The sequence below is a fragment of the Oncorhynchus kisutch genome, linkage group LG13 (genome assembly GCF_002021735.2).
Source record: "Oncorhynchus kisutch isolate 150728-3 linkage group LG13, Okis_V2, whole genome shotgun sequence".
Classification (NCBI taxonomy): Eukaryota; Metazoa; Chordata; class Actinopteri; order Salmoniformes; family Salmonidae; genus Oncorhynchus; species Oncorhynchus kisutch.
This window is the reverse complement of record NC_034186.2, coordinates 18,389,865-18,411,158: the sequence shown is the minus strand read 5'-3', so window position 1 is coordinate 18,411,158 and position 21,294 is coordinate 18,389,865. Positions and strand designations below refer to the sequence as shown.

At 44.7% G+C, this 21,294-nt stretch overlaps 1 protein-coding gene and 1 pseudogene across 1 annotated transcript in view; one reads left to right on the top strand and one right to left on the bottom strand.

Annotated features, from left to right (window-relative positions):
- LOC109902793 (phosphatase and actin regulator 1) overlaps nt 1-13,146 on the bottom strand; it is a 53,407-nt gene extending 40,261 nt beyond the window's left edge. Inside the window, exon 1 of the mRNA XM_020499439.2 lies at nt 12,818-13,146. Coding sequence (XP_020355028.1) covers nt 12,818-12,929 — 112 coding nt within the window. The 5' untranslated portion in view covers nt 12,930-13,146. The remainder of the gene's footprint in view (nt 1-12,817) is intronic.
- A 2,427-nt stretch (nt 13,147-15,573) lies between these two features.
- LOC109903027 (NAD-dependent protein deacylase sirtuin-5B, mitochondrial-like) lies at nt 15,574-20,956 on the top strand (annotated as a pseudogene).
- Nucleotides 20,957-21,294: the final 338 nt, after the last annotated feature.

The following is a 21,294-nucleotide window of genomic DNA, read 5'->3' as shown; positions in this document are numbered from 1 at the left end:
AAAATTAACAGTAAACATTACACATACAGAAGTTTTCAAAACAATAAAGACATTACAAATGTCATATTATATATATAGTGTTTTAACAATGTACAAATGGTAAAGGACTCAAGATAAAATAAATAAGCATTAAATATGGGTTGTATTTACAATGGTGTTTGTTCTTCACTGGTTGCCCTTTTCTCGTGGCAACAGGTCACAAATATATGGGTTGTATTTATGCTTATTTATTTATCTTGTGTCCTTTATCATTTGTAAAGGACATCTTCACTGGCCTCTCTCTCTCTTCACTGGCTTCTCTCGCTCTCTTCACTGGCCTCTCTCTCTTCACTGGCTTCTCTCGCTCTCTTCACTGGCCTCTCTCTCTTCACTGGCCTCTCTCGCTCTCTCTCTCTCTCTCTCTTCACTTGCCCCTCTCTCTCTCTCTTCACTGGCCTCTCTCTCTCTTCACTGGCCTCTCTCTCTCTCTCTTCACTGGGCCTCTCTCTCTTCACTGGCCTCTCTCTCTCTCTTCACTGGCCCCTCTCTTTCTCTCTCTCTCGCTCTCTTCACTTGCCCCTCTCTCTCTCTCTTCACTGGCCTCTCTCTCTTCACTGGCCTCTCTCTCTCTCTTCACTGGCCTCTCTCCCTCTCTTCACTGGCCTCTCTCTCTCTCTCTTCACTGGCCCCTCTCTTTCTCTCTCTCTCTCTCTCTCTCTCTCTCTCTCTCTCTACTGGCATCTCTCTCTCTTCACTGGCCTCTCTCTCTCTTCACTGGCCTCTCTCTCTTCACTGGCCTCTCTCTCTCTCTCTCTTCACTGGCCCCTCTCTCCCTCTCTTCACTGGCCTCTCTCTCTCTCTCTTCACTGGCCCCTCTCTTTCTCTCTCTCTCTCTCTCTCTCTCTACTGGCATCTCTCTCTCTTCACTGGCCTCTCTCTCTCTTCACTGGCCTCTCTCTCTTCACTGGCCTCTCTCTCTCTCTCTCTCTCTCTCTACTGGGATCTTTCTCTCTTCACTGGTCTCTCTCTTCACTGGCCTCTCTCTTTTCACTGGCCTCTCTCTCTCTACTGGCCTCTCTCTCTTCACTGGACTCTCTCTCTCTCTCTTTCTTCACTGGCCTCTCTCTCTCTCTTCACTGGCCTCTCTCTCTCTCTCTTCACTGCCCTCTCGCTCTCTCTCTCTTCACTGCCCTCTCGCTCTCTCTCTCTCTCCACTGGCCTCTCTCTCCCTCCACTGGCCTCTCTCTCCACTCCACTGGCCTCTCTCTCTCTTCACTGCCCTCTCGCTCTCTCTCTCTCCACTGGCCTCTCTCTCCACTCCACTGGCCTCTCTCTCTCTCCACTGGCCTCTCTTCCACTCCACTGGACTCTCTCTCTCTCTCCACTGGCCTCTCTCTCCACTCCACTGGCCTCTCTCTCTCTCCACTGGCCTCTCTCTCCACTCCACTGGCCTCTCTCTCTCTCTCCACTGGCCTCTCTCCACTCCACTGGCCTCTCTCTCCACTCCACTGGCCTCTCTCTCTCTCCACTGGCCTCTCTCCACTCCACTGGCCTCTCTCTCTCTCTCCCACTGGCCTCTCTCTCCACTCCACTGGCCTCTCTCTCCACTCCACTGGCTCTCTCTCTCTACTGGTCTCTCTCTCTCCACTGTCCTCTGTCTTTCTTCACTGTCCTCTCTCCCTCTCAAATCAATTCAATTCAATTTTAGGGCTTTATTGGCATGGGAAGCGTGTTTACATTGCCAAAGCACGTGAAATAGATCAATAACAACAGTGAAATAAACAATATAAAAATGAACAGTAAACATTACACTCACAAGAGTTCCAAAAGAATATAGACATTTCAAGACTGTCTCTCTCTCTTCACTGGCCTCTCTTCTTCTATTTTTTTACCCTCTGGCCAGACTCTCCGTTGTGCTGAAGTAAATGCAAAAGTGGCAGGACAGCACAGCCGAGGATGTGTGTGTGTGTGTGTGTGTGTGTGTATATGTGATTGGCCATGGCACTATTCCATGGGCGCTGAGTAACACCATCTCTCTCACCATTTTTATGTCCCTCTTTCTCTTTCCTCCTCTGTCGACATCTCTGATGACGTCTGCTCCAGGGAGCAACCAGTCACCAATGGCGGTATATCACAATTATGTCATACTCTGATGTGCTGTAACGGCATAGCTAACCCCAAGGAGAGTCCCTGCTTCCTAGTGGCCACATCCCCTGACATAACTAACTCCCAGAGTTATGACTTGTCATGTCACATTGTTCGGATAAACTACTGACACTGTCATCCAAGACCTAGGCTCCAAACTATCTAACAATTGAACTAAACTTTCATCTCTGAGTCAGCTGAGCTCGGAGTTTGCTCTTCAGTACAAACACTGTCTTGTTAAAACAGACTTTCTGTCTGCAGTAAGTCTGGACCCCCTGGCTGGAGAGGAAGAGTGTGATTTCCTCCTTCTTTGTGTTGTTGAGACGAGCAGCAGTGATAGAGAGCCTAGTGAATAGGCTTCTCTTTTCCTTTCCTCTGCACTGCAGACCAGTCTGACAGTCCCTGTGGTTTTATATTCTACACAGGTAGCTCCCCCTGATACATCCTCCTCAAGGTCCGGCTACTGTTTTCACTGTGTGTGTGTGTGTGTGTGTGTGTGTGTGCGCGTGTGTGTGTGTGTGTGTGAGAGAGACACAAAAAGGAGATAGAGTCTGTTTGTGTGCTTGTAGGTACACATGTATGTTTGTGCCCGGGTGCATATATAAAAGTATCTTTTCATCATTTTAAGAGTGAGTGTCTCGTAACAAGCACATACTCAGACAGACTATGGCATTGCAGCAACCAGTCAGCATGTTAACAGTTATCAGCTTATTGTGTTGAAGAGTTCTTGTGCAGTGAGATCTAACTCGGCCTTGGTCAACAGTCGACACAGTGGGAGAGCCACAGAGAGAGCCTCTCTCTCTATCCGCTGCTGTCTAGTTAAAAGGCCCCTCTGTCTGTCTGTCTGTCTGTCTTCCTCTATTTCTGTCTGTCTGTCTTCCTCTATTTCTGTCTGTCTGTCTGTCTTCCTCTATTTCTGTCTGTCTGTCTTCCTCTATTTCTGTCTGTCTGTCTGTCTTCCTCTCTGTCTGTCTGTCTTCCTCTCTGTCTGTCTGTCTTCCTCTATTTCTGTCTGTCTGTCTGTCTGTCTGTCTGTCTGTCTGTCTGTCTGTCTGTCTGTCTGTCTGTCTGTCTGTCTGTCTGTCTGTCTGTCTGTCTGTCTGTCTGTCTGTCTGTCTGTCTGTCTGTCTGTCTGTCGCTCTCTCTCTCTCTCTCTCTCTCTCTCTCTCTCTCTCTCTCTCTCTCTCTCTCTCTCTCTCTCTCTCTCTCTCTCTCTCTCTCTCTCTCTCTCTCTCTCTCAATTAAATTCAAGGGGCTTTATTGGCATGGGAAACATGTGTTAACATTGCCAAAGCAAGTGAGGTAGATAATATACAAAAGTGAAATAAACAATAAAAAATTAACAGTAAATATTACACATACAGAAGTAAAAAAAAAAAAGTGTCTCTCTCTCTTTACCTCTCCCCCTTCTCACTCTCTGTACCATCTCTCCCCCTTCTCTCTCTCTTTACCTCTCCCCCTTCTCACTCTCTGTACCATCTCTCCCCCTTCTCTCTCTCTTTACCTCTCCCCCTTCTCACTCTCTGTACCATCTCTCCCCCTTCTCTCTCTCTTTACCTCTCCCCCTTCTCACTCTCTGTACCATCTCTCCCCCTTCTCTCTCTCTTTACCTCTCCCCCTTCTCTCTCTCTTTACCTCTCCCCCTTCTCACTCTCTGTACCATCTCTCCCATTCAGGGCTGTCTCAGTGGGCTGTCTGTTCTGGCAGGGTGTAGAGAAGAGCAGAGCAGGGTAATGAATGCGTTGGGGGAGACCTTGGTCTTTGTGAACAGAACAGCACTAAGCCCTGACCAAAATGACCTGATTTACCATTTACAATTGCACGCACACACACATGCAAACACACACATGCGCACACACACAGCTGCTTTCGGAATCGGTCTGGGTGGGTGGGGGAAGGAAGGAACAGGGGAACGTTCAGCAGAGGAATGTCAAGCCAGAACAGAACATTTAGAATGTCAAGCCAGAACAGAAGAACATTTAGAATGTCAAGCCAGAACAGAACATTTAGAATGTCAAGCCAGAACAGAACATTTAGAATGTCAAGCCAGAACAGAACATTTAGAATGTCAAGCCAGAACAGAACATAGAGAGAGCGAGGAAGGGGAGGATGAGGAGAGGTTAAGGAGATCAAGAAAAAGACAATGATATAGATTGTAAGCCTCATGGCCAAACTGAAGGATATAATATTGATGTGTACAGCAAGACATGACAGAGGAGAGGCCCTGGTTTGGCTGTGACAATCTCTGAGCTGTGATGTCACACATCAAACACCAATGTACAGTACATACCCAATTTATTCTAAAGACCACCAAAGCCTCAACAGGTACCATATTTAGACAGAACCTTCATTTAAATATGTGCCATGTTTGCCACCAAGCACTCTTAGAAAAAAAGGTGCTATCTAGAACCTTAAAGGGGTTCTTCGGCTGTCCCCATAGGAGCACCCTTTAAAGAACCGCTTTTGGTTGCAGGTGAACCCTTTTGGTTCTAGGTAAAAACCCTTTCGGGTTCTGTTGTGGCGGAATCAGAATTATTTAGGTAACATTTATAAATAATATGTTTTATTATTTTATTTCATGCTTATGTGAGATATGTCATTAGAATGTCTATTTTTGGATAATACTGTTGGCAGGTTGCAGTTATCTGTTCTCTGTCAGGTTTCAGTTACTTGGGCCACAGAGAGGGGAGAGGTCAAGCTTGTCTTCATATGTAAACATATCTTTTAAACCATGTTAAAGGATGATTGAGGGGGAACTAATTATCTCTTGGCTCCACAATGTCTGTGTGCCAGTCACTGTGTCTCTGTGATCTTGTCCAGGAGGGGTGTATTTGATATATGCCTGTTGATGAGGTTTTGTTTTATGGTCCTGAGAGCGAGATAAGATCATAGTTTAGGAGACAAAGCTGAATGATAATTTATAGCCAATGCTGTCTGGCTATGTGTGTCTTTGCTATAAAGGATCTCAGTTGCAATGTGTAAGGACTCTCAGATAATTCATTTATAGACCCTGAATTGATCTGAGAGTCACAGGGTTGTGATGGAGCTCATATAATTAAAGATGGACTTTATGAAAACTGACTTGTGTGTGGTTTGCTCTCATGATTTGGTAAATACAGGAAATTTCCACTGCAGTTCCATGTAGAACCAGTTCCACAGAGGGTTCTACATGGAACCAAAAATGGTTATACATGGAACCAAAAGCAGTTATGCCTTGAACCAAGAAGGGTTATACCTGGAACCAAAAAGGGTTCTCGTATGGGGACAGCCAAAGAACCCTTTTGGAACCCTTTTTCTAGGAGTAGGGACTCTGTTGGGATACATTATGTGTTGGTACTATTAATGTTCCTGCATCTGTGAGTGCACACTATGTGGAGGAGGGTTAAAGCGTTGCGTGGTTGTCTGTGAGAGACTAGTGAAGAGAATTCCCCCTTCTGAGGCCACCACAGGACACTATTTCACTCCCTGTGTTGTTTGTGTGGACACTTGTCCATGTCGAACTGATGCTGTTGAGTCTAGGGGTGCGTTTGTAAAATTCACTCTGACAACCTACTCCAATTTCAGAGCACTCTGGGTTGAGAGTGCTAGAGCGCAAAATATTTGAGGAATTTAAGAAATGTGGTTGTTATAGCCTTTTTGAGGGCCCTGAGAGAGATTTGGTTCCCCACCATACGGGTACATTTTTGATGGCAGAGAGAAAAAAGTACATTTTAAAGTTCATTTCCTGCAATTCTACATATTTTGCCATGACTTATGCCATGTTCATATGACATCTGAGTGACTAACAAAATCAATAGGGATATTTTGGTATTTTATTAGGATATTCTTCCTTGGGTCCACACAAAACATGAAAGATTACACAATACAGAACATTAATAGACAAGAACAGTTCAAGGACAGAACTACATCAATTACAAAATGGCTCACATAGCCTACATATCAATACATACACACACAATATCTAGGTCAAATAGGGGAGAGGCGTTGTGCCGTGAGATGTTGCTTTATCTGCTTTTTGAAACCAGGTTTGCTGTTCATTTGAGCAATATGAGATGGAAGGGAGTTCCATGCAATAATGGCTCTATATAATACTGTACACTTTCTGGAATTTGTTATGGATTTGGGAACTGTGAAAAAAACCCTGGTGGCATGTCTGGTGGGTAGGTTGGTATGTGGCCATGATTACTACAAGTGTAGATAACTGGCTAGATTAATTTACCAATCTAAAAATTGTTATCAGACATGGCTAATTGAGTGACTGTCAGTGACTGATAAAAGAAGAGGAATACTTTTCTAAATTCCACCTTGTGTATTCTACTATTCTAAGTCTCAACAGTAAGTTGAGACCCAGACTGAGGTCCTATGTGTATTCTACTATTCTAACTCTCAACAGTAAGTTGAGACCCAGACTGAGGTCCTATGTGTATTCTACTATTCTAACTCTCAACAGTAAGTTGAGACCCAGACTGAGGTCCTATGTGTATTCTACTATTCTAACTCTCAACAGTAAGTTGAGACCCAGACTGAGGTCCTATGTGTATTCTACTATTCTAACTCCCAACAGTAAGTTGAGACCCAGACTGAGGTCCTATGTGTATTCTACTATTCTAACTCCCAACAGTAAGTTGAGACCCAGACTGAGGTCCTATGTGTATTCTACTATTCTAACTCTCAACAGTAAGTTGAGACCCAGACTGAGGTCCTATGTGTATTCTACTATTCTAAGTCTCAACAGTAAGTTGAGACCCAGACTGAGGTCCTATGTGTATTCTACTATTCTAACTCTCAACAGTAAGTTGAGACCCAGACTGAGGTCCTATGTGTATTCTACTATTCTAACTCTCAACAGTAAGTTGAGACCCAGACTGAGGTCCTATGTGTATTCTACTATTCTAACTCTCAACAGTAAGTTGAGACCCAGACTGAGGTCCTATGTGTATTCTACTATTCTAACTCCCAACAGTAAGTTGAGACCCAGACTGAGGTCCTATGTGTATTCTACTATTCTAACTCTCAACAGTAAGTTGAGACCCAGACTGAGGTCCTATGTGTATTCTACTATTCTAACTCTCAACAGTAAGTTGAGACCCAGACTGAGGTCCTATGTGTATTCTACTATTCTAACTCTCAACAGTAAGTTGAGACCCAGACTGAGGTCCTATGTGTATTCTACTATTCTAACTCTCAACAGTAAGTTGAGACCCAGACTGAGGTCCTATGTGTATTCTACTATTCTAACTCTCAACAGTAAGTTGAGACCCAGACTGAGGTCCTATGTGTATTCTACTATTCTAACTCTCAACAGTAAGTTGAGACCCAGACTGAGGTCCTATGTGTATTCTACTATTCTAACTCTCAACAGTAAGTTGAGACCCAGACTGAGGTCCTATGTGTATTCTACTATTCTAACTCTCAACAGTAAGTTGAGACCCAGACTGAGGTCCTATGTGTATTCTACTATTCTAACTCTCAACAGTAAGTTGAGACCCAGACTGAGGTCCTATGTGTATTCTACTATTCTAACTCTCAACAGTAAGTTGAGACCCAGACTGAGGTCCTATGTGTAATCTACTATTCTAACTCCCAACAGTAAGTTGAGACCCAGACTGAGGTCCTATGTGTATTCTACTATTCTAACTCTCAACAGTAAGTTGAGACCCAGACTGAGGTCCTATGTGTATTCTACTATTCTAACTCTCAACAGTAAGTTGAGACCCAGACTGAGGTCCTATGTGTATTCTACTATTCTAACTCTCAACAGTAAGTTGAGACCCAGACTGAGGTCCTATGTGTATTCTACTATTCTAACTCTCAACAGTAAGTTGAGACCCAGACTGAGGTCCTATGTGTATTCTACTATTCTAACTCTCAACAGTAAGTTGAGACCCAGACTGAGGTCCTATGTCTATTCTACTATTCTAACTCTCAACAGTAAGTTGAGACCCAGACTGAGGTCCTATGTGTATTCTACTATTCTAACTCTCAACAGTAAGTTGAGACCCAGACTGAGGTCCTATGTGTATTCTACTATTCTAACTCTCAACAGTAAGTTGAGACCCAGACTGAGGTCCTATGTGTATTCTACTATTCTAACTCTCAACAGTAAGTTGAGACCCAGACTGAGGTCCTATGTGTATTCTACTATTCTAACTCTCAACAGTAAGTTGAGACCCAGACTGAGGTCCTATGTGTATTCTACTATTCTAACTCTCAACAGTAAGTTGAGACCCAGACTGAGGTCCTATGTGTATTCTACTATTCTAACTCTCAACAGTAAGTTGAGACCCAGACTGAGGTCCTATGTGTATTCTACTATTCTAACTCTCAACAGTAAGTTGAGACCCAGACTGAGGTCCTATGTGTATTCTACTATTCTAACTCTCAACAGTAAGTTGAGACCCAGACTGAGGTCCTATGTGTATTCTACTATTCTAACTCTCAACAGTAAGTTGAGACCCAGACTGAGGTCCTATGTGTAATCTACTATTCTAACTCTCAACAGTAAGTTGAGACCCAGACTGAGGTCCTATGTGTATTCTACTATTCTAACTCTCAACAGGAAGTTGAGACCCAGACTGAGGTCCTATGTGTATTCTACTATTCTAACTCTCAACAGTAAGTTGAGACCCAGACTGAGGTCCTATGTGTATTCTACTATTCTAACTCTCAACAGTAAGTTGAGACCCAGACTGAGGTCCTATGTGTATTCTACTATTCTAACTCTCAACAGTAAGTTGAGACCCAGACTGAGGTCCTATGTGTATTCTACTATTCTAACTCTCAACAGTAAGTTGGGACCCAGACTGAGGTCCTATGTGTATTCTACTATTCTAACTCTCAACAGTAAGTTGAGACCCAGACTGAGGTCCTATGTGTATTCTACTATTCTAACTCTCAACAGTAAGTTGAGACCCAGACTGAGGTCCTATGTGTATTCTACTATTCTAACTCTCAACAGTAAGTTGAGACCCAGACTGAGGTCCTATGTGTATTCTACTATTCTAACTCTCAACAGTAAGTTGAGACCCAGACTGAGGTCCTATGTGTATTCTACTATTCTAACTCTCAACAGTAAGTTGAGACCCAGACTGAGGTCCTATGTGTATTCTACTATTCTAACTCTCAACAGTAAGTTGAGACCCAGACTGAGGTCCTATGTGTATTCTACTATTCTAACTCTCAACAGTAAGTTGAGACCCAGACTGAGGTCCTATGTGTATTCTACTATTCTAACTCTCAACAGTAAGTTGAGACCCAGACTGAGGTCCTATGTGTATTCTACTATTCTAACTCTCAACAGTAAGTTGAGACCCAGACTGAGGTCCTATGTGTATTCTACTATTCTAACTCTCAACAGTAAGTTGAGACCCAGACTGAGGTCCTATGTGTATTCTACTATTCTAACTCTCAACAGTAAGTTGAGACCCAGACTGAGGTCCTATGTGTATTCTACTATTCTAACTCTCAACAGTAAGTTGAGACCCAGACTGAGGTCCTATGTGTATTCTACTATTCTAACTCTCAACAGTAAGTTGAGACCCAGACTGAGGTCCTATGTCTATTCTACTATTCTAACTCTCAACAGTAAGTTGAGACCCAGACTGAGGTCCTATGTGTATTCTACTATTCTAACTCTCAACAGTAAGTTGAGACCCAGACTGAGGTCCTATGTGTATTCTACTATTCTAACTCTCAACAGTAAGTTGAGACCCAGACTGAGGTCCTATGTGTATTCTACTATTCTAACTCTCAACAGTAAGTTGAGACCCAGACTGAGGTCCTATGTGTATTCTACTATTCTAACTCTCAACAGTAAGTTGAGACCCAGACTGAGGTCCTATGTGTATTCTACTATTCTAACTCTCAACAGTAAGTTGAGACCCAGACTGAGGTCCTATGTGTATTCTACTATTCTAACTCTCAACAGTAAGTTGAGACCCAGACTGAGGTCCTATGTGTATTCTACTATTCTAACTCTCAACAGTAAGTTGAGACCCAGACTGAGGTCCCTAAGCGACCGCTTATGTCGCTTATGCCTGGAGCCTTAGTTGTTATGACAGGTGTAAGTAAACATTGACAAAAAATCTGAACTAAATGGTTGCCATATTTTTTTACATTTGAGACCCATTAGCAGTCGCGACCCCGACTTTGAATAAAACTGCTCTGGAGTGAATTTAGGAACGCACCCTAGCTCTCCTCACGTGAGGAGCCATGGTCTCAACCCATCAGCTTTTGCCCACTCGGCCCACACTCTTTGCATGAGCTGATCATGCACAATCTGATTGGCGGAAAAGATCTACCTGATCCTGCACTGGCTAGCCAGGCCCGATGCATGCTCTTGTATCCCTAGAAATAAGACCTTGTCCCGCTGGCGGTTGCCTACAGTGCAGGTCAGAGGTGGGTGTACGGCAGTATGCGCAGCGAGTGCGTGGGTAAAAGTGAGTAGTGTTCATTGTTGTTTTGGCTGGGATTTGCCTTTGTTTATTATTTGTTAGTAGTTGTTATTATTATTCCCTGTATGGTTACTACTGGGTTATGTATGTTACATTACATTTAACATGTTTGTTTATTTCATACAGTCCTTTGTTTTATTCATCACTGTTGTACTATTGCTTTCAATAATCTAGTCCATTCATTTGCACAATTGCACTGTTTATATCCATGTTATTACATATTGTTATTCTGTTGCATTTACTGCATCCATTTATATTCATTATCTCTCATTCTTTGTACCCTTTCAGACCATTACTGCTGTTTGACAATAAAGTTTCCTGTGTGTGTTAACTCTCTGAGGTTGCCTTATTCTGAGAGTGGGTTGGTGGGAGCACTGTCTGTGAGACTATGAGGGGGTGGGTAAGAACTCTGTTTAAGATGAGCATGTGGATGAGTCCATCTCTGAGTTTGCCTTATTCTGAGAGGGGGTTGGTGGGAGCACTGTCTGTGAGACTATGAGGGGGTGGGTAAGAACTCTGTTTAAGACGAGCATGTGGATGAGTCCATCTCTGAGGTTGCCTTATTCTGAGAGGGGGTTGGTGGGAGCACTGTCTGTGAGACTATGAGGGGGTGGGTAAGAACTCTGTTTAAGACGAGCATGTGGATGAGTCCATCTCTGAGTTTGCCTTATTCTGAGAGGGGGTTGGTGGGAGCACTGTCTGTGAGACTATGAGGGGGTGGGTAAGAACTCTGTTTAAGACGAGCATGTGGATGAGTCCATCTCTGAGTTTGCCTTATTCTGAGAGGGGGTTGGTGGGAGCACTGTCTGTGAGACTATGAGGGGGTGGGTAAGAACTCTGTTTAAGACGAGCATGTGGATGATTCCATGTACAGCGTATCCTGGAGCACAAATGGAGCCATGCGTGACTGACTACATAGATTGCTGCACTGTTGCAGGCTACTGTACATTTAATCTGTATACAATTGTCAACTAGAATAATGCATTCACCACAAGCTTAGGCTACATTAAAGTAATTCATATAAATGTATCTAACCCAACTCCCAAATCAATGATAATCCATAATGGAATACCGAATAAATTCAGCAAATAAACTGAACACTAGGAAAATACCTGGCTAAGACAAATGTGCCAGGTAGAGCAGAATAATAGCCAGTATGTGAGGCTTCCTCCACCGAGAGTTGGCATCTGTCGGATAGGGAGAATATACACTCACTGCACACCACGTGACTGGGATTTATAACGATGGATAGGGGGAGTCGTTTGACACACATCCACAAACCTTAGAGTACGGTTACCCATATATTATGAATATCTGTCTGACGTGAATAATCTGATGTGTGGAAAATAACATTCGTACTAATCAATCGGGGTCCGCTGTCTGTCGCGTGATTTGGAACGGTGGCAGTTTCAGTTTAAGCACCATGACAGAGAGGACAGCTCCTGCGCGTGACGCGTGTAGCCTACAGGCTGTTGGCTATTGTAGATGCAGAATAGGCTACTATCGTCGGTCACACAAACCCCAAAACAGAAGCAACGTCTAAAATTGGATCTGGTCAGTCACAGTGGGAATGTAGCCTAGATTATAGTCCAGCTGCATTCATGCAAGTGAGTCGAGTCATCCACTCTGCTCTGGCATATGGAAATCTGCAAACCAGCTAGAAGCCGCACAGTCACACTATCTAACTAAAAATAGTAATGGATTCAGCTGCAGAATATTGGGTTTAGATTTAAAATGCATGGCCAGTTGGTTAGAACCTAATCGACAACAGTGCAAGATAACAGACCCTTTCATTGTAAAATAATTTCATCGACATTATTTTGAAAATCCTCTTCATACTATAGGCCTATAATGTCCTCTTAAATATAGCCTACACGTTGGAAACCAATCTAAATACAATACTATATTCGCTCAGCTGCCTGATATACAATGCATGAAGGAGGCACTGTGTGCATAGTTATCACATTCCCATCAAGCCGCAGCGCAGCGCAGCTCTGAACAGACAGACTATAACGTCACAGATAGTATGTCATAACACAATCCTCTCCATTTGATAGCATACAATTGGCAAAATGAGGAGAAAAATACATCACATAGTTTTCCATGACACGCATCTCCTTGAGCTACTGTCTGTAACACAATGAGTCGAACCGCGAACCCCACATCTAGCCAACCACTAGGTACACGCAGTCAGACAGTGCGTGTATGTCTGTGCGGCGGTGCGCGCGTGTTTCACCTACCTGTCTCCAGGTGGAGAGAGAGACGCGCCTCGGTGATGTAAGGCGTATCGCTCTTCGACCGGACTCTCCGGATCGGCCGACGGTCTATCTCATCCTCCGGTAACGCCGCCATTTAGGTGTCCTCGGTCGGACAACGTCTGTCCACGGGCAACCGGTGGGACTGAGCGAGACGACACTCGGCGCCGCCACCGCTCATGCACGGACAGACGGTGTAGGTGGGGCGGTCGATGAGAAACGGAGGTGACGGGAAGAGGGAGAGAGGGAGATGGGCGAACCACCTCCAATGGCACGAGATGAGCAGTGACATTCGATTAGAAGAAGTCCCTCCTCCCTTCTGAAAAAATAAAGAGGAATACACACACACGTTCCTTGTCTGCCATAGCACAGAATAACACATAGTTGCTATTGTGAGAACACATCATCAGTATAAATCCGTATAATTGGGGATCCTATCCTGAGACTGTTTGGCCCTTTCTCTCAGGTATCAAACCTTACCCTACTACACGATGGGAGTTAGATGTCTAGACTTTCGGTCTTCTTCATTATGGCGTATTATGTCGGATTCCACAGCCTTCATGGCAGGGGTTTCTAGTAGTTGTCAAGTGATCTGTAAGCAAACACCAATCTACATGCATCACCCCCATGCCATCTGAAAGCTGCTATTCTCCAACTATTTTCTCTCATTTTGAAATCAAGTTCACGCCTTCTAGTGGATGGTACAATGGACAGAATGGAACCAGAAGTGTCGAAGATATGCAAACACGAACGAACTCATTGTCATTTACAGCGCGTTTCTCTATTTGTCACCTGATCTGTTCATCTCAAAAATTAAAATCGTGTAATCAAATTATGTCAAGCGAATGAAAAAAACAACTGTGTCAACTAATAGCACTTTCCAATCACAATACACAACACACCACACCTCTTACATATACCGCCTAAACAGGGTAAGGACATGGATAAATTCCAGCCTGGTCTCATAGACTAGACATAACATAGTAAATGAATGACTGAATCAACAACATTTTATTTTCGTGCCCATCCCTTATGGGATTAATTGAAACATAAACAAACATTACAATACTTCACATTGATAATTCAGTGATAACTCTTCCAGTGATCTGTGCAGTGCGCACAGCATAAAAATAATGACAAATAAATCAATACACAATAGTTAATGAGGTTATCCAAGCAATAATAATAACCCTAGAGCAGTACAGATAAATGAAATAGGTGGCTAATGCTCTCCTTCTTGGTCAAACAGGTCATTGTCCTGTTGAAAAACAAATGATAGTCCCACTAAGCGCAAACCAGATGGGATGGTGTATCGCTGCAGAATGCTGTGGTAGCCATGCTGGTTACGTGTGCCTTGAATTCTAAATAAATCACAGACCGTGTCACCAGCAAAGCACCTCCACATCATCACACCACCTCCTCCATGCTTCACGGCGGGAACCACAAACGCGGAGATCATCCGTTCACCTACTCTGCGTCTCACAAAGACACGGCGGTTGGAACCAAAAATCTCTAATTTGGACTCATCAGACCAAAGGACAGATTTCCACTGGTTTAATGTTCATTACTCATGTTTCTTGGCCCAAGCAAGTTCTCTTCTTCGTATTGGTGTCCTTTAATAATGGTTTCTTTGCAGTAATTCGGCCACGAAGGCCTGATTCACGCAGTCTCCTCTGAACAGTTGATGTTGAGATGTGTCTGCTACATGAACTCTGTGAAGCATTTATTTGGGCTGCAATCTGAGTTGCTGTTAACTCTAATGAATTTATCCTCTGCAGCAGAGGTAACTGTGGGTCTTCCTTTCCTGTGGCAGTCCTCATGAGCGCCAGTTTCATCATAGCGCTTGATGGTTTTTGTGACTGCACTTGAAGAAACTTTAAAAGTTCTTGAAATGTTCTGGATTGACAGACCTTCATGTCTTAAAGTAATGATGGACTGGTGTTTCTCTTTGCTTATTTGAGTTGTTCTTGCCATAATATGGACTTGATCTTTTACCAAATAGGGTTATCTTCTGTATAGCACACCTACCTTGTCACAACACAACTGATTGGCTCAAACGCATTAAGTTGGAAAGAAATTCCACAATTAACTTTTAACAAGGCACCGTTGTTAATTGAAATGCGTTCCAGGTGACTACCTCATGAAGCTGGTTGAGAGAATGCCAAAGGTGTGTAAAGCTGTCATCAAGGCAAAGGGTGGCTACTTTGAAGAATCTCAAATACAAAATATTTGATTTGTTTAACACTTTTTTGGTTACTAGATAATTCCATGTGTTATTTCCTAGTTTTGATGTCTTCACTATTGTTGTACAATGTAGAAAATAGTAAAAAAAAAAGAACAACCCTTTAATGAGTAGGTGTGTCCAAACTTTTGACTGGTACTGTATTTGGATTCATCAGGGGGTGCTGCAGCACCCTCAGTACCTCTACTTCTTGTGGCTATGCTGAACACAGCCCCGTGCTTGAGTTGCATTGGATACTAGATAGCTGTCATCTTCAGAGCTCAAGAAACCTTTGCATGCCCAAAGTAATTGTCCCTCTGGGATAAATCATGTTTTTTGTCCGAATTGAATTAAGTTCAATGTCCTTTGCTGTGTCAACATCTGTGGGGTACAGGTATTCTGGTGACCCATTACTTCTTAATGTGTGTGTCACATATGTGTATTTTCTCTTCCTGTGTTCTTTTTATAATGTGTGTATTCTCTCCTCCTGTCTGTCCCAGCCCTGAGTTAGTTAACCCTGATGATTGTATGTCAGTACACCAGCAGAGTCATCACCTCTCAGCTGTGTGTCCGTCTCAAAGAGCCTCAGACAGGATATGGCCAGACACAGCTCAGGTAGGACTAGTGTATTTTCAGACCTGGCAGCGTTCAGGGACTTGTTCTCTAAAGCCAAACACGTGGCCATCTTGACAGGATCAGGGTTGAGCGCAGAGAGTGGGGTCCCAACCTTCAGAGAAGTAAGCTTCTGGAGGAAATGGCAAGCCCAGGTAAACACAGACCTGCTCAGGCATTTCAGTTGAATGCATTCAGTTGTACAACTGACTAGGTATCTCCCATCCCAAATGGAACCCTATTCCTGTTATATTGCAATACTTTTGACCAGGGCCTTCTGTTTCTTCCTGTTTCTCCCTCTCCCTTTCCACCTCCGCTCCCGCCCCCTCTCTCTCTTTCTTCCCTTGTTTCTCCCTCTCCCTTTCTCCACCTCTGCTCCTGCCCCTCTCTCTCTTTCTTCCCTTGTTTCTCCCTCTCCCTTTCTCCACCTCCGCTCCCGCCCCCTCTCTCTCTTTCTTCCCTTGTTTCTCCCTCTCTCTTTCTCCACCTCCGCTCCCGCCCCCCCTCTCTCTTTCTTCCCTTGTTTCTCCCTCTCCCTTTCTCCACCTCTGCTCCTGCCCCTCTCTCTCTTTCTTCCCTTGTTTCTCCCTCTCCCTTTCTCCACCTCTGCTCCCGCCCCCTCTCTCTCTTTCTTCCCTTGTTTCTCCCTCTCCCTTTCTCCACCTCCGCTCCCGCCCCCTCTCTCTCTTTCTTCCCTTGTTTCTCCCTCTCTCTTTCTCCACCTCTGCTCCTGCCCCCTCTCTCTCTTTCTTCCCTTGTTTCTCCCTCTCCCTTTCTCCACCTCCGCTCCCGCCCCTCTCTCTCTTTCTTCCCTTGTTTCTCCCTCTCCCTTTCTCCACCTCTGCTCCCGCCCCCTCTCTCTCTTTCTTCCCTTGTTTCTCCCTCTCCCTTTCTCCACCTCTGCTCCCGCCCCCTCTCTCTCTTTCTTCCCTTGTTTCTCCCTCTCCCTTTCTCCACCTCTGCTCCTGCCCCCTCTCTCTCTTTCTTCCCTTGTTTCTCCCTCTCCCTTTCTCTACCTCTGCTCCTGCCCCTCTCTCTCTTTCTTCCCTTGTTTCTCCCTCTCCCTTTCTCCACCTCTGCTCCCGCCCCCTCTCTCTCTTTCTTCCCTTGTTTCTCCCTCTCCCTTTCTCCACCTCCGCTCCCGCCCCCTCTCTCTCTTTCTTCCCTTGTTTCTCCCTCTCCCTTTCTCCACCTCCGCTCCCGCCCCCTCTCTCTCTTTCTTCCCTTGTTTCTCCCTCTCTCTTTCTCCACCTCCGCTCCCGCCCCCCCTCTCTCTTTCTTCCCTTGTTTCTCCCTCTCCCTTTCTCCACCTCTGCTCCTGCCCCTCTCTCTCTTTCTTCCCTTGTTTCTCCCTCTCCCTTTCTCCACCTCTGCTCCTGCCCCTCTCTCTCTTTCTTCCCTTGTTTCTCCCTCTCCCTTTCTCCACCTCTGCTCCCGCCCCCTCTCTCTCTTTCTTCCCTTGTTTCTCCCTCTCCCTTTCTCCACCTCCGCTCCCGCCCCCTCTCTCTCTTTCTTCCCTTGTTTCTCCCTCTCTCTTTCTCCACCTCTGCTCCTGCCCCCTCTCTCTCTTTCTTCCCTTGTTTCTCCCTCTCCCTTTCTCCACCTCCGCTCCCGCCCCTCTCTCTCTTTCTTCCCTTGTTTCTCCCTCTCCCTTTCTCCACCTCTGCTCCCGCCCCCTCTCTCTCTTTCTTCCCTTGTTTCTCCCTCTCCCTTTCTCCACCTCCGCTCCCGCCCCCTCTCTCTCTTTCTTCCCTTGTTTCTCCCTCTCCCTTTCTCCACCTCTGCTCCTGCCCCCTCTCTCTCTTTACTGAACATGTTTAATTTACAATAGTATAAGTGAAAGTACAACAAGACATTTATACAAAAATTCATACATTACATGTCAGGTGATGCTGAGGAAGAGCCCCAACCATAGCAGAGTGTGAGACGCGGCTGCAGAGACAAGGACGCCGCGTCACCATCATCACACAGAACATTGACGAGCTGCACTACCACGCCAGATCCACCAACGTCCTGGAGATACACGGTATTGTAACCACTGTCCCGAATAGCTAGCTAGTAGAGCCACGATAATATTGCGATGACACTGTCACTGGTGTGCGTCCCAAATGGCACCCTATTCCCTATGAAATGCACTACTTTTTATTTTTTACCTTTATTTAACTAGGCAAGTCAGTTAAGAACAAACTCTTATTTTCAATGACGGCCTAGGAACAGTGGGTTAACTGCCTGTTCAGGGGCAGAACGACAGATTTGTACCTTGCCAGCTCGGGGGTTTGAACTTGCAACCTTCCGGTTACTAGTCCAACACTCTAACCACTAGGCTACGCTGCAGCCCCAGCCCTACAGGTGATGGGCAATAGTGTGCCATTTTGGGGTGTAAACCTGTGTCTGATTAGCTAGTAGTGATTATTGGGGGGCTCATGTTATTGAAGTGTGTCTTCAGAGAATATTGTTGAAGGCTAGTTCCATTCCATTGTTTAATAGTCACTTCATCCTGGGTAGTAGTCTAGGCTGTAGATATACCATATAAACTTTCACAGACTTCAAAACAATCTCTACACAATGTTCTCAGCTTAGGGAAGCCTGATCAAGACAATTTAGAGATGTGAAAGCAATTATATTTTTGTAGAAAATAGTTATCTTGATATGGGTACTAACCACAGTAGTTAGCTAGATCTGGGTACTAACCACAGTAGTTATCTTGATCTGGGTACTAACCACCGTAGTTATCTTGATCTGGGTACTAACCACAGTAGTTAGCTAGATCTGGGTACTAACCACCGTAGTTATCTTGATATGGGTACTAACCACCGTAGTTATCTTGATCTGGGTACTAACCACCGTAGTTATCTTGATCTGGGTACTAACCACCGTAGTTATCTTGATATGGGTACTAACCACCGTAGTTATCTTGATCTGGGTACTAACCACCGTAGTTATCTTGATATGGGTACTAACCACCGTAGTTATCTTGATCTGGGTACTAACCACCGTAGTTATCTTGATCTGGGTACTAACCACAGTAGTTAGCTTGATCTGGGTACTAACCACAGTAGTTAGCTTGATATGGGTACTAACCACAGTAGTTAGCTTGATCTGGGTACTAACCACAGTAGTTAGCTTGATCTGGGTACTAACCACAGTAGTTAGCTTGATATGGGTACTAACCACCGTAGTTATCTTGATCTGGGTACTAACCACAGTAGTTAGCTTGATCTGGGTACTAACCACAGTAGTTATCTTGATCTGGGTACTAACCACCGTAGTTATCTTGATATGGGTACTAACCACCGTAGTTATCTTGATCTGGGTACTAACCACCGTAGTTATCTTGATCTGGGTACTAACCACAGTAGTTAGCTAGATCTGGGTACTAACCACCGTAGTTATCTTGATATGGGTACTAACCACCGTAGTTATCTTGATCTGGGTACTAACCACCGTAGTTATCTTGATCTGGGTACTAACCACCGTAGTTATCTTGATCTGGGTACTAACCACAGTAGTTAGCTTGATCTGGGTACTAACCACAGTAGTTAGCTTGATATGGGTACTAACCACCGTAGTTATCTTGATCTGGGTACTAACCACAGTAGTTAGCTTGATCTGGGTACTAACCACAGTAGTTAGCTTGATATGGGTACTAACCACCGTAGTTATCTTGATCTGGGTACTAACCACAGTAGTTAGCTTGATCTGGGTACTAACCACAGTAGTTAGCTAGATCTGGGTACTAACCACAGTAGTTATCTTGATCTGGGTACTAACCACAGTAGTTATCTTGATCTGGGTACTAACCACAGTAGTTATCTTGATCTGGGTACTAACCACAGTAGTTAGCTTGATCTGGGTACTAACCACAGTAGTTAGCTAGATCTGGGTACTAACCACAGTAGTTATCTTGATCTGGGTACTAACCACAGTAGTTATCTTGATCTGGGTACTAACCACAGTAGTTATCTTGATCTGGGTACTAATCATAGTAGTTATCTTGATCTGGGGACTAACCACAGTAGTTAGCTAGATCTGGGTACTAACCATAGTAGTTATCTTGATCTGGGGACTAACCACAGTAGTTAGCTTGATCTGGGTACTAACCACAGTAGTTAGCTTGATCTGGGTACTAACCACAGTAGTTAGCTTGATCTGGGTACTAACCACAGTAGTTAGCTTGATCTGGGTACTAACCACAGTAGTTAGCTTGATCTGGGTACTAACCACAGTAGTTAGCTAGATCTGGGTACTAACCACAGTAGTTAGCTTGATCTGGGTACTAACCACAGTAGTTATCTTGATCTGGGTACTAACCACAGTAGTTATCTTGATCTGGGTACTAGACTAGTCTGTAGATGGTGTACGGTTACTTTTATTTGTGTCTGGTTCCCTTGTTCTTTGTTTACTGTCTCTCTCTCTTCTCCTCTTTCACTTCTCTCTACTAATCCTTCTCCTTTCTCCTCATCTGTCAGTCTCTGTAACCACAGTCAGTCTGTTAAAAAAAAATGCTGTTTGAGTTGGCACATTATTATTGTCTACTGTCACTCTCTTCTCTTTTCTAATCTCTCCTCTCTTCCTCCTCTCCTCCTCATGTGTGACCACAGGCAGTCTGTTTAAAACCAGCTGTATGCGGTCAGCCACAAGAGCCCCATCTGTGCTGCCCTGGAGGGCAAAGAGTAAGTCACAGTCACAGTCAGGTCAGCAACTTGTTGGTAACAGTATTTATTTATTATGGCTGTCTCTCTCTCGCTTTGTCTCTCTCTCTAGTGCACCAGAGTCAAACACCAGTGATGCTCAGATCCCTCCTCATCCCCTACCAAGGTGGGACATACTCGGTTCCGTTTTGTTTATAAGAGTTTAGAAATGTAATATTGATTGATTTGAGTTTGTTCATAACGTCACCTTTAGATGGCAGTAGATCACAATCATATGAATTGTTGTAGATCCCCATGTAGGGGACAGGATGGAGTGTTCTAACTTGATTGTGTGTGTGTGTACCTCGCCAGGTGTAAGCAGGGTGGCTGTAGTGGTCCGCTCAGGCCTGATGTGGTCTGGTTTGGGGAGACTCTGGACTCTGACATCCTGACTCGGGTTGAAGAGGAACTAGACCGCTGTGACCTCTGCCTAGTGGTGAGGGAGTCTGTCTGTCTGTCTGTCTGTGTCTGTCTGTCTGTCTGTCTCTCGGTTTGTCTGTGCAATAAAACATCCTTTAACACCTGTATCTCTGTGTGTTACAGGTTCCACTCCCACGGCCCCTGTGGGACCACCCTGCCCCCTGCACTGGCACGCAGTGAGACTGAAGCCAAATGAAGTCCCCCCCCAACAACCCTAAAATTGCCCAATCTGAGGTGCTGAGTCTCCCCTGGCCTGTCCCAGCTATAGTGCACTTTACACAGACTAGGCTGTATAACGCTGGATGGGTATATGAATGCAATGTAACGAATGCTATAGTACAGCAAACACACGTGCCTCTATACAGGTAATAGTGTTGTGGGGGCTGTGCTTTGGCAAAGTAGGTGGGGTTGTATCCTGCCTGTTTGGCCCTGTCCGGGGGTATCATCGGATGGGGCCACAGTCTCCTGACCCCTCCTGTCTCAGCCTCCAGTATTTATGCTGCAGTAGTTTATGTGTC